This window comes from Maniola jurtina, chromosome 2 (genome assembly GCF_905333055.1).
Source record: "Maniola jurtina chromosome 2, ilManJurt1.1, whole genome shotgun sequence".
Classification (NCBI taxonomy): domain Eukaryota; kingdom Metazoa; phylum Arthropoda; class Insecta; order Lepidoptera; family Nymphalidae; genus Maniola; species Maniola jurtina.
In genome coordinates this window covers 1,364,113-1,381,194 of record NC_060030.1, presented here as the reverse complement: position 1 = coordinate 1,381,194, position 17,082 = coordinate 1,364,113, and the positions used below count along the sequence as shown (strand labels likewise).

At 35.3% G+C, this 17,082-nt stretch overlaps 1 protein-coding gene and 1 long non-coding RNA gene across 2 annotated transcripts in view; one reads left to right on the top strand and one right to left on the bottom strand.

Annotated features, from left to right (window-relative positions):
• LOC123873544 (transmembrane protein 205) overlaps positions 1–17,082 on the bottom strand; it is a 38,653-nt gene that overhangs the window by 11,308 nt on the left and 10,263 nt on the right. The window contains exon 2 of the mRNA XM_045918409.1: positions 179–348. Coding sequence (XP_045774365.1) covers positions 179–348 — 170 coding nt within the window. The remainder of the gene's footprint in view (positions 1–178; positions 349–17,082) is intronic.
• LOC123873576 lies at positions 6,018–11,577 on the top strand. The gene is made up of 3 exons (XR_006797710.1): positions 6,018–6,029; positions 11,289–11,307; positions 11,516–11,577. It is a non-coding gene; the product is annotated as an uncharacterized LOC123873576 (long non-coding RNA).

Here is a 17,082-nt window from a genome sequence, read left to right as displayed (position 1 = left end):
GCCACGTGGAAGGGTCACTCACCAGAAATCAAGGTCATCCATATCTGCGCCCCGAGGTGAGTGGCCACAGCGCCCACGTACAGCGCGCGCCAGCCACGGACATGGGCGCTGGAACCAGCGCGTGTCAACCAGGCAATGATCACCAGCACTGCTAGTGCCACGTGGAAGGGTCACTCACCAGAAATCAAGGTCATCCATATCTGCGCTCCGAGGTGAGTGGCCACAGCGCCCACGTACAGCGCACGCCAGCCACGGACATGGGCGCTGGAACCAGCGCGTGTCAACCAGGCAATGATCACCAGCACTGCTAGCGCCACGTGGAAGGGTTGAGTCGTTTTTGTCGCGATTCTGTGGAAGAAATGGGCAAAATTAAAATGATGTTTCATCTTATATTATATAAACATAAGATCTTTACATGAAGCACATAATATAATGTTTTATTGGCAAATAGATCATCAATGAACATCCTCGTCACGATCCCAATCACTACTGAGCATGGGTCCCCTCACATAATGTGAAGGGTTTGGGCCAAGCTGGCAAGTGCGGAGTGGCAGACTTCACGGACCTTTGAGAACTATGGAGAAAATATCTCAGGCAAACAGGTTTCCTCACGATGTTTTCCTTCACCGTGACGAATGGGTACTATGCCGAATCAGTAAATGGTAGCTATTGGTAGCATTTATTGATTCGAGGGCTTCATCAATTGTTACGATCGATAAATCGATAACTCAAACTATTCTATATGGACAAGCTACGGGCGTCTTAATTAAAGACAATAAAGAATAAAGAAGCTCTTAATAATATCTATCTCCTTTCGATTTATTGAGTGCCTAGACTTTTCCCAAACTGATCTAGAATTTTCTGGATATTCATTAACAAACAATAAATGATTGCTGCTAGTGCTACTGAATAGCTGCAAACACTCGCCGTGGGTGACCTCTCTTTTCATAACCAGGGATATTCTAGGCTAAGACGATAATGAAATTGATAGCAAAACAGGCTATCTAAGTACTAATAAAGCAAATATGAAATTTTCCAAACGATACGACTTAGGACACTGGCATCAATTTAAATTGGAATCAATTTTAATCATCACGATTATTTTGGATTTAATCGCTTGGTATCGGTAGACTATTGTAAATTACTTAAAGTAAGTAAATCCATCTTAATTATTTAATACAAATGCGAAAGTCTGTCTTTGTCATCTTTTCACGGTCCGTCCGTTTAAATGATTATGACGAATTGAGATGGACATGGACAACTTTTTATGCCGAAAAATCAGAGTTTTTTGCTATTTTCCTTTAGATTTAGGCTTGGATCGGATCGTCACAAGACAATCATTCAGTGACGTGCGGTGTTTGTGGAAGTCGCACGCCCTCGCCACGCGTTCAGCAAACTTGTGACGCGCTCTATTGATCAAGTCTACGACGGAGATTCAAGTCTATTGCGATAATTATGTGCCAAACGACGACCTCCATGTAGTCACGTAGTACTACTACTATATATTCTGTGACGTCATCATCATCATTTAATGTCATTAACCCATCTGAGTTTCTCACTGGTACTTCTCGGTAAGAATGGCATTCCGAACCAGTGGTAAATTCTTTTGATGATTCGAAAGCACTTGTAAAATATTATTTGAATAAAAACCTATTCTATTCTAGCCGGCTTGGCGAATTGGCGTCGCTTACGCGTTTCTCTGAAAAGGTTTCGGCGATGTTTATCTAGTATGGACCAATTTTTCAACCGTCAAATAACTTTTATCTGAGGAATAAACAGGTATTGATAGGAAATCTGTCAAAACACAAATTTATTCCTCAGATAAAAGTTATTTGACGATTGGAAAATCAGCCCTTTTTTTTCTCATGAGGAAAATCCGTCATTGATACCACCGACCACGGGGGAGCACAGTGGTTATGTCGAACTCCTACGACTCAAAACCTCAAGAAGTTCCATGCGCTGATGACGGAGCACATGGGACCGTAAACACCTCGTTACTCCGCTAGCGGATGTCCGCCTCGGCAGACCCACCACTGGGACACTACGTGCCCCAAACACCGTTAGAGGCATGCCGAAACCACAGCACGCCAACCAACCCGAGGACCACACTGTGAGCGACGGACCACCCCGTGTCCATCACCCACAGGTCCTCTCGAGGGCTAGGGTTCGCGGGAAGGGCGATCCCCTTTCCACGTTCCCTATCCTCAACATCTCCCTCGCCCGTCACCAAACCGGACAGGCGAGAGACCGGTGGGGCAGCTAGTGACTGGATGGGTGATGAAGCCCCATCACCAACCACCCAACACAGCCGCACCCTCCGCTCCTGGGGCTATGCCCCATGGGTGCGTCTACTGCGCCCTCTGCTAGGGATGCTCAGAGGGACGCGCGGACAACACCCCCTCCCCGCCAGGTCAATTAGCCATGGCTAACAATATCCCATGAAGAGAAATCGTTAACCATGTTACCAGGGTACACCGGCCCAAGCGCTGCTGCTACCTGCAACACTCGGGCACACGAGGAGGTTACCTGGCTGGTACCCCTGGAAAATCAGCCCTAAGCAAAGTAAATTGTAGGTAAGTAGGTATAACACCGCCAACTTCCGAACTCCGGAGTCCGAGCTGCTATAGTTGGTACCTACCTACCTATATAATAATTTCATTGAGAATTTATTGACTGAAAAACACAACGAATTTTGTGAGCCAACTCAGAACTGCAGCCGAACACCTAAACGAGCCACCAGACCAAGTAATTGCAATAAGTAGGTAGGCACATGCAATAGCCATGTGTTATTACTTATTTTAGTATTTGCTGCGCTAGACTTATCGCACGGCTCACGAATGTCTAGACGGAGAAAGTATAACGAATTACGATAACCAGAAAGCGACTAAGTAGGTACTATAAAGTGACTATAAATGAATGTTCTCAATCACTGAAATTCCTACCTCTGTAGTACCTACATATTAGATGCTGAAAGGAGAAAATTCATCATTTAGGTAGGTATAATTGTTCCCCGCCCACGTAAATAAAGATGCTTAATCATAAGACTGAAGTCTTGTAGAATTCATAAAGCAGCAAAAATTTTGTTACAATTTGAGAATTAGGTGGTACATTCACATAAATTAACAACATACAAACACAATGAATAGGTAAGTACTCCTATCGAGAAAATAAATTGCAACAACGCGCGATCGAGATGCGAAAAAAAACGATTTTTCACATCACGTGTTGCATTTAGTTGGCAAGTTTAAGACTTTTTGCCACGTTCATGGACACGCTTCTTACTGTGGACACTGGACAGTTATTAGGAACCTTCTAAACCGTCGCAAATATTTGACTGACCCAAGCGAGGCCTTCTCGGAAATTACGTATTTTGTTCGTTCGTGCATACGTCTTCGGGTTTTAATGACTTCAAATCGTCATAAAGAATGTAAATCAATGTATTCAAGACTAACAAATTCGGAGGTCAATGAGCTATCCAGCTGTTATCAACTCAGGGCAACATTGTTTACCCGCGGAATCGATTGATATAGGTATGCGCTATCGCAAGGAGGTCACACGCCCCCTAATTCTTGCGAACAAGAAAATCGCAATTACAAAATCTTCCATTCCGACCTGGATTCGACCGAGTGATCTCAATGGAAAAATATAGTAGCTACACCGATATCGTTCAGTGTTATCTTCGTGAATTTGCCGACGTGCTTCCTCGCACGCGGCCGTCGACGATAATGTGAAGGCCTAATCAATGTTGGCTAATTTTGAAAGCCAGTTCTTTGAATTGATGAAACTGTGCGACTTTAAATCGTGTTTTTATATCCTGTTTTAAAAAACCCACAAATACTGTGGGTTACCTTTTGTGTGTAAAGTCTTGATGAAACTCTGGACGCGATTTTCAAGTTCGAATCCTGATGATTCCGCAAATTTTGATAATATGATTTAAAAATTACTTAGGTATTAAAAAATCCTGTGGCTATATACCTAAACACATTAAAAATTATAGATCAAAGAGTATGTAATCACTACTATACAAAACTCGTCACTAAAGTTGGCATTTGGCAATAATGTGTCACTAATCATTGTAAGTTTTAATTTTCAGATTCTAATAAAAATTAGAAGACCAAAGTCACACATCATTTTATTGTAATGAAAAGTAAGTATTATTTTAACATTCAAAAGGGATTTCAAGATTCAAAATGATTCATTTAGATTTTAAATCAGATTTTTAAGTTAATTAAAAAAAAGTATAATAATATGATGATTATGATGGAAATATTGAAATGTAAAACAAAGGTAAAAACAAATAATTTCAATAATTTATACATTTAAATAATTTAACGAAGGGAATTAACATAAAGACTGCCTTGAGATAGCAACTGACAAGGCTGAATGAAGTACTTCGGACATGAAGGGTTAAATATTTATGGACTAATTAAAATATATCGCTTAAAACACATTTACATTTCTTGATGTTAACGTTAATTATGTACTTATTTGAATAAATTGAGTTGGTATATTAAACAACGATAGTCAGTTTACTTGAATAAAAATAGTGTAGGTAAAACCTAATAGAGTTTCTTGCTGGTTCTTCTCGGTAGGACGGCATTCCGAACCAATGGTAGATTATTTTGACGATTCGAAAGAACTTGTAAAAGTTTGATTGAATAAAAATATTTTGAATTTGAATTAATGTACCTACTCATTAGCCATGTTGATTTCTTAAAAACCTTCTATAGTGCGTTTCATCGAATAGTACCTATGGCGTTATGTTGGCTCCCCTGTCTGTCCAAGTCATTGGCACCATATTTCTATAAGAAGACGCAGATTTTGTTTATTTTCATTTGATTTTCCTGAATGAATGAAATGAAAATCAAATGAAAATAAACAAAATCTGCGTCTTCTCATGCCAATATGTTGCCAATGACCACCCAACAGACAGGGGAGCCAACATAACGCCATTAGGTACTATTCGATGAAACGCACTTATACAAATGAATTAACGAACACAAACTAAAGACCACCTCAGAATACAGAGAAAAGTTAATGCAATACAAAGTGGACAAAATAAAAGTAAGCAAAAAGTTTTCCTTTTGCTTCCCGTATAGGGTAAAGTACACACGAGATTTTTGCCGCCAGCAATCAAATTGCAAGCTCAAACACTTACGATTTTTTTGTCGAAGAAGATTCAAATAATTCTCATTCTCAACGGCCATTTGTAAAATTCTGTTTTTAACTTTTTACCTGCATTATGGACGCCCATTCAGGTTTCAAGTTCAATAACGAATTTTAATTCAGTTTCCGCTAACCGAGACTCGATTTGTTTTTGCAAAAACTCGCTTCTGCCTTAAAAGGGTAAACAAAATGAATAATTCATTACTACGTCAGTCGTTTTATTAGTTTTTGCCTACCTTCTTATGCAATCGCTTTGTTAGGGTTCCGTACTCGAAATGTGCCAACGGGGCTCTTTTACTAAGCCTCTGCTGTCCGTCTGTCTGTCTGTCAGGGGACCGTATCTCGTGAACCGTAATAGGTCGAGAGTTGAAATTGTCATAGGATGTGTATTACTATTTTCACAGAATGTGTATTGGAATAAAAATTTCAAAAGGGTTACAATGAAAATTTAAAAAAACAAAAAGTGTTATTTTTTTAACGATAGTACGGAACCTTTTGTGGGTGAGTCCAACTCTCATTTGCCCAATTTTTTCGGTTTCCATTTCCAATGCAATGCGCGTCGTGTGAGACATTTTGATTTGAACCATAACAGATACAATGTTTATTTATTGGTCGATTGAAAACAATACATTACAAATGGCAAATAATTCAACAGCGAGCATTGATGTGCAATCAATTATTTCTTATTTCTCTCATAATGTTAACAATTCGATAAAGTTTGATTTACGATATAGTATAGGCATCAATATTAAGAGGGGTTCATTCGTAGTGGGCTCCAAACAAATGTAGTTTGGCTCTGATTTTCATTTGAATACTTATTCAACGCATAGGTACAACTTCTACAGAATAACCAATCAAACTCAGTGAAATGTAGATGTAGTTCTAGTCATATTATGCTGAGTTCTTAAATTTTTGTAGCGAACAACTCAGCGTATGGCTGAGGTTTTACAGATTTCTGTTAAAATGTTCAGTATAACAAATATTACAAAAGAATTTACATACGAGTACAAATCTTTAAACCCATGTATGTAACTTTGACACTAATTTCCGTAAATCTGGAAACCACAGATAATATATATATACATATATTAGGTATATTAGTTTCTAGAGTGTCTATAAAATTACATGCATTATAATATTCAAATGAGAATCGAACTACGTTTGTATGGTGAGGCAAATGATGGTTTGTATAGATCTTATTCTACATTGTAAACATTGTTCTCAATCAATATTATGTTGGACAGGCTTGCAAGATAATATTGCCAACATATAAAATCTATTTCATTTGTAACGATGATTGGACAAAGTGCAAATAATAAGGACGAAATACGAAAATACGAGCATGTACTTATGTTATTAGTATTTTGATAAGCAATGTGAATTTATAAATGCTTATCGAAATATCTCTTTGTGTTAAAAAACAATAAAATTAGCAAAAAATTAAATCCTAAATCCACGCGGATGAAGTTGTGGGTATCATCGCACAAAATAGAGTAAGTAGGTTCATTTAATTTCGATGACATAATAATTAAGTACCTACTACCTATGTTTCAAAATGGTCTTAAATTCAAACGACTCTACAGACTCTACATAATATTATTGTACGTAATAATAACTCAAAATTTATAAAACCCCCGGCACAAAGACCTCTATAAGAAAACTAGAAAATAGCTGATAACTTTCAAACGGCTGAACCGATTTTCTTCGATTATAGCTAAGAACACTCTCGATCAAGCCATCTTTCAATCAAAAAAAACTAAATTAAAATCGGTTCATTCGTTTAAGAGCTACGATGCCACAGACCGATACACAGATACAAACGTTAAAGTTATAACACCCCTCTTTTTGGGTCGGGAGTTAAAAAGTAAGAATTACTCGTACTATAAGTTTTAACACCTGTCTTCATTTTATCGAGTATAATCGAGAAATGCTTTTAACTGTTAGTTTCTTAATCGTTTCCCTGTGTTATTAACGTGTTTTAAAATCCTTTTAGTCGCTCAAGCATATACTTGTTACCAACTCGATTTCGTAATGATACAGTATGTAGTTTTATAATTGTGGTACTTAAGGTTATCAACACTTTTACCTACTCATGGACTTTTTACTTAGGTCTTATCGCATCGTATCGGTTGCTTGAACGTTTATTGAAATATGTCAATTGATGAGAAGTGTAGTGTAATAAAGTAATAGAAATGGGATCTTTTACTTTTGTCTTTGCTCCAGAAGTTGCCATTCTCTTGTTACAAAGTCCTTAGTTTTTTACTTTTGGTCGAGTTGACAATCCAAAAATTTTAAAAATTGCAACATGACTACTCGACCATTCGGGCGAGTTTCTTTCGGTTAAGATGTCACCCAAGTCTCTACTTTTATGTGGCTTTTTGGTTCTTTTATAACGAAAATTAATAATAATTTACGATATCAAAATATAATTTAAATCAGTTACGCGGCGACAACATTATGATTATTGTTGAAATTTTATGTACTTTTTGTTTTAATATTTTTGGATATACCTAGGACGCGGACGTAATCTCCAAAACTAATGATCCAATTCTGATTTTTTTTTTCTGATAGGCAGTTACGTTATTCCCAAATACAGCTATAGGCTATGAATTACATAATCATGTACCGTGGACGAAGTCACGGCCAAAAACTAGTCGTAGATAGTTCAGAGAAACCCGTAAAGAGGTGCGCTTTGCCTGGCGCTTTCGATTATGCTTTCTTTTGTGTATTTATTATTAATTTATTAAGTAGGTACTTTACTATATGATAAATAACCCTGAAGATTATACATAGTAGGTACTTGTTCGAACTGTTACTTGCACTAGTAAATGTTGGAAAATTATTTTATAACTTCATAAACATAATTTTATTACTTTTCCACACAAGTATTCCAAAGTTTCAAATAAATATGAAAGAATTAGGTAAAATGTCTAAAGTTTCAACCAGGTGTTTATAAAAACATTCAAAACAAACTTTCTTTTTTTACAAGAATGTACCTAATAGATTGGGATAGAGTTACATTACGAGACGATTACCATAAGCAGGGCTTTATGGGATGGGAGAAAGTTACTATTGTTATATTTCCTATAGGTACTTACGGTGGTAGTAATTGATTTTATATGGTAAAATAAGTATAATTTGTTGATATATCATAAGCTGACATTACTGGTATAAAGACCCTTATTTACTTTTTGTTCAGCGTGGTGTGTTTATTTATACCAGCATGGATTGAGTTGGAATTTGGAAAAACAGATGACAGATGCCACAAAAAAGTAGCACTAAGTTAATGTATGTAAATGTATTCCTTTTTGGCTTTAATATGTATTTGTTTTATACATGGGCGTGAGAGTAAAGAATACAAGGATAAATAATAATAATAATCTATTATTTTCATAATGTGCAAGTAAAGCCTTATATACTGTTCCAACTGTTATAACTGTTCCAAATTTCATGCCGATAGCTTTAATATAGTTACTGAAATAATCGTTTGTGACAGATGGACAGACGAACAGACAAACGGGGTAACCATAAGGGTTCCGTTTTAACAAATTTGGTACGGAACCCTAACAACAAGTATGGATTTGGCCTCCACAGCACGTGGCCGTGACACTAGCTGTCATTTTAACGCGATCGTAACCACCGGTAGCTTCAATAAACAAACAGTCGGCCTAATAATGTTTATTTTGATCCCCGTATAGGATATTGTTATAGTTTTCAAAATAAACATTAAAGGCTTGGGGGATTGCTAGCTTGAATTTAATATGGATGTTTATTAATGAAATCTTGTTTCTTTAACCCGCGACTTCCTCTGCATGGAATGTTTTTGATTCCTAAATGTAACTAAGATATTTTACTGCGATAAAATAATACATTTTTCGGCTGGTTATATATTATATCTGTATAGAGCGTATTTGTGAAAAATTTCTTTACTATCAGTTCAATGGTTTTGTTAAGGGTGTGTAAAGGCTAGAGACAACAGCGGAAGTCGTTCGGATTTTCGCGAGCTCGATTCCGCTCTAACGGGCACGTAAATATTGCACTCGTATATTATGAGCGGAAATTTTTAATGTGGCTTAGCGACTTAGGTAAAGGAGTGACAGTAGGATTACGTTTGTGTTTGGCAAATCTTAAACATACGAAATTGGGTGCCATATGGCACCGCTAGGCTATAATGGGTTCAATATTTAAGTTTGGCAAATCAGCCGGCCGACAGACGCGATTCTCCCTGTGCTGTATTAGATGAGTAAGTATAAAAATCCCGGAAAAACAAAGGATTCCCTCTAGATAATTTAAAACCAGAGTGAATAGGCATCTTCTAGGTAACCACGTCCCATCTTAGGCCACATCACTTTCCATCTGGTGTGATTGTGGCCAAGTGCTTGCCTAAAATGAGATTAAAAAAAAAATTGCTCAAAAAGTAAAAAAAAGCTCAGAGTCGAAAAAGCGCTCGCATCATTTGCCTAAATGAGGCGCTCTCCTAACACGCGTTATACGTCTGAAAATGTAACACATTGACAAACTTAACTCAATAATATACATTACAGACTTAGTACAAACACATTTCTACACGTTACAGCTAAGACGTTACTATAATTGTATTTCAGCAAAAATGATTTTAATACAATGTGCGAAGGTACATTTTAGCTTGTGAGTTTCGCGATGGCTATTCTTACGCGATATCTATTAGCAAGTACCAGATTGTCACTTGTCGTGAAGGATATTTGCACAGTTCGATGACTGAAGCGTCACGCGCAAGGTCATGTCGTCATCAGCTCATGATTATTTAAGTGCTATTAGTTCCGTTGAATGTACACAGGTACAACTATTAGGTTTACTACGTATGTATGTACTAACATCCATCTTTACCTATTCGAAGTTTAGACTGACGTAACAAATGGTAAAAATTAATACGTAGTAATCAATCAAAGTAATATTATTATGTACTACCTGTAATCTGTCGTCAAGCCACTGCAACGTTGTTGTTTGTCAAAAAATATCATAAATACAATTTTTTTTTTCAAATACTCTGTTTCATACAGATGACAGAGACGAAAATCTCAGTGGGCGTTAACCATTTTGAGTCATCAACTAATCACATTGTTTTTTTTTAATTTAATTTAAGTATTTATTTTATGTAAAGACAGTACAATAATTAAATGATAGGCAATACATAGATAAAACATTCAAACACTCCAAAGCATTTGTTTACATTACTTGCCCATTACATAACTATTATAGGTATGTCTAAATAGATTACTATGTACTTAATTACCTAATAAACAATGTTTGTTGTTGTTGTTGATGTATTTGGATAAATTCTATTTAAATGACATAAAAATTAGTTCAGATGTTCATTCATATGAGAAATTAAAATAGTTATGCAAGCTTTTAATTTTTCATTTATTCTTTCCTGAAATATAATAAATTATATTTTGTTTCGGCATTGTATTGGAGTTATTCCTTATAAAGAAAGTTAATTACATATGAATTAAGAAATAATTAAGTATTGCTACTATCATTTAATGTTTATTGCACTGTCACAGATAAAAAATATTTTTAAAAAGAACCATGACCAAATAAATTGTTTTTAAACAATAATCGTATGTTTTCGATTGATTTATGCTTTAATGCCTGGCGTGTGCATGAGAAATATGTATACAGAAAAATAACTTTACAAAGCTTCTACATTGGGGTTATTTTCTTTTGAATATATTTGTATTTTTGATGGATATATAGAAGAATTGTATACACAGGAAAAAAAGTTTAATTCCGTTATAAATAAAAGTTGTTTTCCTGTGCACATAAAATTCGTACCTAGATTCTGTTTTCATTACTACAGCAGGATTAATTTGTGCAAGGAAAAATTACTTTAAATGCTATCACAATGAAGGTTATATTTCTGTGAAGCTAATTCCCGTTTCAGTTGCGTACGGTTTTGCGCGGCCAATTAGTGTCCAATGAATATTGTTCAAAGAAATATTGCTGCACTTAAAAAGTCGGATATGCAAGCTGCGGCAAGGTGTGATAAGAATCTATACAATGTAAAAAAAAAGATAATATCGGAAGAATATAACTGGCTAATGAATAAGGCCATGCCAATACAGCGAATTTTATAAGTACAGTTTGGCAATGGTTTGGTAGGTAATAAAAATTATAAGCACCTACCTCAGTATGTTGATTATTGGCACAATCAAAATAAACCAAAGTCTGATTTTTTTTTAGTAACAAAGTTATATTGCTGTTCACTTTTCTCTCGCGCTATAGTATTTGTTCCGAGTAGATGGCGAAGCAACTATATAATAATCCTGCGGGGTTATTCTCTAACTCAGTGATCATCACTAAATGAAAGCCATCATTGCTGTTTCACTGAGCGATAATAGATATTTTGTAGCAAACCTTCAATAGATTAAAGATAAATGCCAAATGGGCTTGATGGCTTTCATTGAGTGATAATCACTGAGTTAGCGTAAACCCCCGTGTAGCTAATGACTCATAAGTTATAAGTTATTTATTTAAGAAGCGCCATTTCGGAGAACTTACGAATATCAGAGAATATAATAGCTAATACCATTATTTGTAGCTTTTCCATAAATTTTATGCTGGAAAACCCTACTGGCGTCAGTACTAAAATACATTGTCACCTTACTGCAATTATTAACACCTCTAAAACATTTAATTAGCAACTATTAAAAATAACCAATGCTTATAATCGAGTTAAAAATAATAAAATTAAAAATATCCGATTACAAGCAATCGTGAAAAGCATATAAAACGAGTATTATGTTTATAAATGGTCTGTCGTGTGCCTTAAAAACATTTACTTAAAAAGCTTACTTATTTTTGGAGTTTTTTAACAGTGCTTATTAAATTTTTAAAGAGATATTAAAGCCAAGAATTTTAATTCCATTACATTTACTTGGTTAATCGGTTCCTTGAACTTATTTACTTACTGTTGGGCGTAAAAGTTTAATTTTCAATCTTACATTTTCAAGAATTGCACGATTTTCTTTGAATGAAGCTTAGTTTTTCTTTGGAGTTGCTACGTTTCCAGTCATTACCATACACCATACTATTATTATGATCTTACGTCGGTCGGATCGAATTCTATTCTGGCAAAGGACAAAAAATTTGATAGTTGTAGTCAAGTTTTTAGTAGGTAAATCATTTGCTTTCAATTCCTCTAAGTATCTTCAAAGTATTAATATTATGGATTAGGCAACAGGAGTCGGCTATTTCGAAAAACAAGGAACCAAAGAAAACTAATGCACCATAAAATATCTAACAAAAAAACTAATGCAACATAAAAAGAACTTAATATGCGTCGACCTAATAATGTTTGGGGTTAAAAGTTAGGATAACAATAAAATACTAACACACTCTACATAATGGTTGGTACCCATAGTCCCATACAAAGTTATTTTTTATTTATCAAAAGAAATCTGTTGAGTAGTAAACACTTGTATTGGGCGATACAACCTACTATGTAAATCTCTACATTTTATGAAACTTTCAACACTTTCAAAAGGAGAAAGTTGTCAAAAGAAATTCGCTAATGAGTAAAAATAAACGATTTATGCGAATTATGCGTTTTATTAGTTCAGCTGTTACAAGACCTTGGCTGTCGATTGCTGATAACCAGTTGATTTAACATATACTTATATCATATTGAGATAATATGAGTGTGTAAATCACAAAGCTCTACCTACAGGTATTGGCCGTTCAGAAGTTAATGTAGAAAGTCGAATTCTTGCAGAGAATGCAGTTTTCTTGGTAATGTTAATGATACCACGGAAAATAAAATATTTATCTGTTTGTAGTACTTATATACTATTTATGTGTTATGTATCCCCGAAGATTACGGCTAAAATCATATCAATCTATCTGACCATAAACTTAGCAATACGTATTGTTATTTGTCAAAAAGACTATGATATACAATTTTTGACTAAAAACAGCAACGTTGTTAACTTGTTGTCCTTACTTTCCAGACCCTTATCATAGCTCAATACTTTACCACTGATTAGAGAAAGAAGACCGGAAAGAAGCTCTTCAAAAGAAAAAAGTGTATAATTACCTATCAGTTTTTATTACGACAAAAATATGATGAAGAGAGAGAAATTTCTAGTCTTTACTACAGCTAAGGAAGAGCTAAAATAGATCATTTTGTTTTTCTAGTCGTCACAATTTTGCGCAACATAGCGCATCAGTGGCTGTCAGTGTTTCACGAGCATGCATTTCGGAGAATGCAACGAGTGGCCTCGTTTCGAACTATTCTATTGTTGGGGCTCATGTCTAGCTTTCTTTAGACAGCTAACAAACACAAGATATGAGTACCTACTTACTTTGTCGAAAGGGAAGAACTTGTACCTTGTAGATTGATATTATAGAGAAAATTGGCTAAAGGATTAAATGTTTTGTAAAAGGTTAAACAGATATATTATAACTGACTACATACGAGTAGTACATACATACATACAGTAGTCTCTAAGATATACATACATACAGTTTCTATAATCTTGACAACTCCTTTGCACAGAGGTAACAGCCTTGCAGATAATGGGGAAGAACAAAAGGATAAGAATGTTATTGCTAATAGTATCACAAAGTAGGTTATGAGGCTCACAGAATGGAAATAATCCTTTGAATGATTTATATTTTTTTAGTGTTATCTTTGATCTCAAAACATTGAACTAGATATCAATCGGCATTATTTTCAGCTTATAAAACCGGGGAATACCATGATAAACGAGTCATCAAAAGAGTTTTTATAATCAATCGAAATTACAAAGAGGACCTGATAAAATTGAAAGAAGAAAACAACTTAAAGAAAAGATAAATAAATCAAAAATTCAGAAAGTATAAAAATTCATCAGGATTACTTTTGTAGTTATGAAATAGCAAAAACTAACAATAAAATTAATTATATTATTGTCAGTTTTGTACCTTTTTGGAATTACAAATTTAGCCAAGTAACATTGGATTCAAGAAAATAGCTTTGAAAGTTACGACTCTGAGATTTTGATCTCTATAACTTGTATGGGCTTACGTGACAGAGAAAGCGCTATACTAATTTAATCCGCGAATAAAGTATAATATAGCCAACCCCTAGTTTCCGGAGCCGATTTCAATTGAAATATGTGCAATTATAATTATTTTTATAAAAATGCGATGTAAATCAATGCAATATCGATTATAGAAATCGATACAAAACTCTCGCATTATCGCGGAATGTTTTACTGATAGCACGCTTGGCTAAATATTGGGTACGAATGCAACTCAATGGTGATTGATAACTGTATTCCTTTGTCTGTTATCAGTGGGTATACTTGTCAGTTTACTGATTTGCGATGCTCGTTTAGTTTGTTATCATTATCACCTTCTTAACCATCCCCAGCTAGGTGATTCGCTAACTCAGTGTCTAACACGTATAGTCTAGTATGGCATAATGATAGCCACCGAGGTTGGTTGGTTTAACATTGCACCTTCACAGGATGATATAAAAATAGAATTTCGTGGAAAACCTTCAATGGATTAAAAAAATAAGCTCGGTGGCTATCATTCAGTGTTAGACACTGAGTTAGCGAATCACCCTGCTGCTTATTACTGAGCTGAAGTCTCCTATCACAATGAAAAGGGTTTTAGCCATAATATGTCACGCTACATATGGCCACGCTGGACAATGGGGATCCACCGACTCCACACGCCTTTAAGAACAATGTGAAGAACTCTCAGTCATGCAGAATTCCTGACGGTATCCTTCAAGTCATATTTAATTGCTTAAAACGAATATAATTCAGAATGTAGGAGCCCCGGAACCATCCTGGAGGCTGGAACCCTCGAACAAGAAGCGGTTCATCGCTTCAAGTATTGGGCGGGCGGGTTTAGGTATTGTTTAGGAATCAGGCAAAACCTGATGAATTCGAATATTGCGAATGATTTTATGTTTTTAGTTAGGATGGGATTTTTATTTCATTTCCCTTTCCTTTGCCATCAATACCATGTCCATAACGTTCCCAAAGTTCTTTTCTAAATAGATTTAAGATTTCAGTTTCAGCATCACTGATCCATTTTAAAATTTTATTATTCCTTTACTTTTCGCGACTTCTTCTTTATTTTTATCTTTAATCCACCTGTATCTAAAGCTAGATGATTGTTGTTTTCAGAAATAGTAAGTAGTTTTTTAATCAGTTAATCTCTATCATATCATTCAATAAATAAATCTTCGAACGTTGGCTTCCTCATTAGAGCTTCCTAGAAGAGTTTTTCTACTGATACTAGCATCGATTTTAGGTTAAGAAACTCTCTATCATTATTATCTATCTTATCTTGTTTTATTTATTCACGCGTCAATCAAATCTGGATAAGATAATTTATTTAGGTGTTTCCATCCAGATTAGGTAGTATTAAGGCGATTTTAAGGTTTAGGGTTCCAACGAGAGGGTGCCAATGCGATCTTATTACTAAACCCCCGTTGTCCGTCCGTCTGTCAGTGAGCTGTATCTCGTGAACTATATTGGTAGAGCATTAACAGAATTTGTATTTCTATTGCTGGTATGAAAACAGAACAAATAATACAAAATGTTATTTCTTGTATGATGGTACGGAACCCTTCTTGTACGAGTCAGACTTGCACTTGACCGATTTTTCATTTCGTGTTTGTTTTGTGTGTAGTTTTCTTGAAATGTTTTTTTCAGTCATGAGTGTGACTGAAACTCATCATCTGTTAATAACCGCTGACAGATGACAGGCGTTTTTTATTAGATATTTTCATGATTGATGGTTATGTGATACTTTACTATGCTCTCTTTTACTCTACAAACCCATTTCTTTGTGGACACTTAACAGTTGCCAAAATGTTGTAACGGAAGAACATCAAACAATCTCTCACTGCAATCTTTGTAGAAGTCCCCGACATAAATATAAATTGGCCTACATTCATTGAAACAACATAGGCGGAACTTACTGACTACCACTATTTTTTAACCACTAAATTTCTATTTAGTGGTTAAAAATTTAGTTAAGACTTTATTCGTAGCACGCTGCTAGGAAACGTAGTTTGACTATAATTTGAATATAATATTACTAATCAAACTTTTTGTAGACATCTGTGTCTGTGGTTTTCTAGATAAAAGATGTAGATGTCTATGTACAATTTTATTGAGTTTTGTAACCATTGGTTAATATACAAATGAGAACCAATCTACGTTAACGTATGTACGTTGCGTATGGAAAACCCTGGGGAGCGCACTAAGGAATCTCTCTCAGGCAAGTAGTAGTTTTTATCCTTCGTCTGGGACGGTCCTTATCTAATCTTCCAGATTATATCCCGTGTTGATAACTTGAGATACAGAGAATGCAATGTCATTGTCTCTTTACCCCTGAAATCTATTTCCGTTCAGATGCCGTTCATTAGCCTTAGTACAAGATCTTACATCAGATTTGAGTGGCGAAACATTTTAACGTCAAAAGTAAAATGGACTTTATCAGCTATGCTTTAAAGGTCAAGGTTGTCATACATCAACAACCGTACTAAGTACCACTTTTATAAGTCGCATCCTCAAAATTCATTTCAGCAGCGTGGTATCGCACAGAAAAGCGCAACCTAACGCCGACGTAAGCCAAATGTACACCAATGAAATACAGACCTTATTGGTTGACGTGTTAATTTTAAAACTTCAGGTGGCCCAACTGCTCATTTACTCGCTATTTGTTTTATAAAAAAAAAAACAATTCAACAAATTCTTGTATCCATCGATCTCGTATCTTTCTCAAAATTCCCGCGTACAAAATATGACGCGGCTGCGTAGCTTTAGTTTTAATTTACCTAATTTATTATCACCACTATAATATCATCTTACATCATACATCAAAGTGTAGGTAAGTACAATAGTATGTAACTACTTTGAATAAATGATT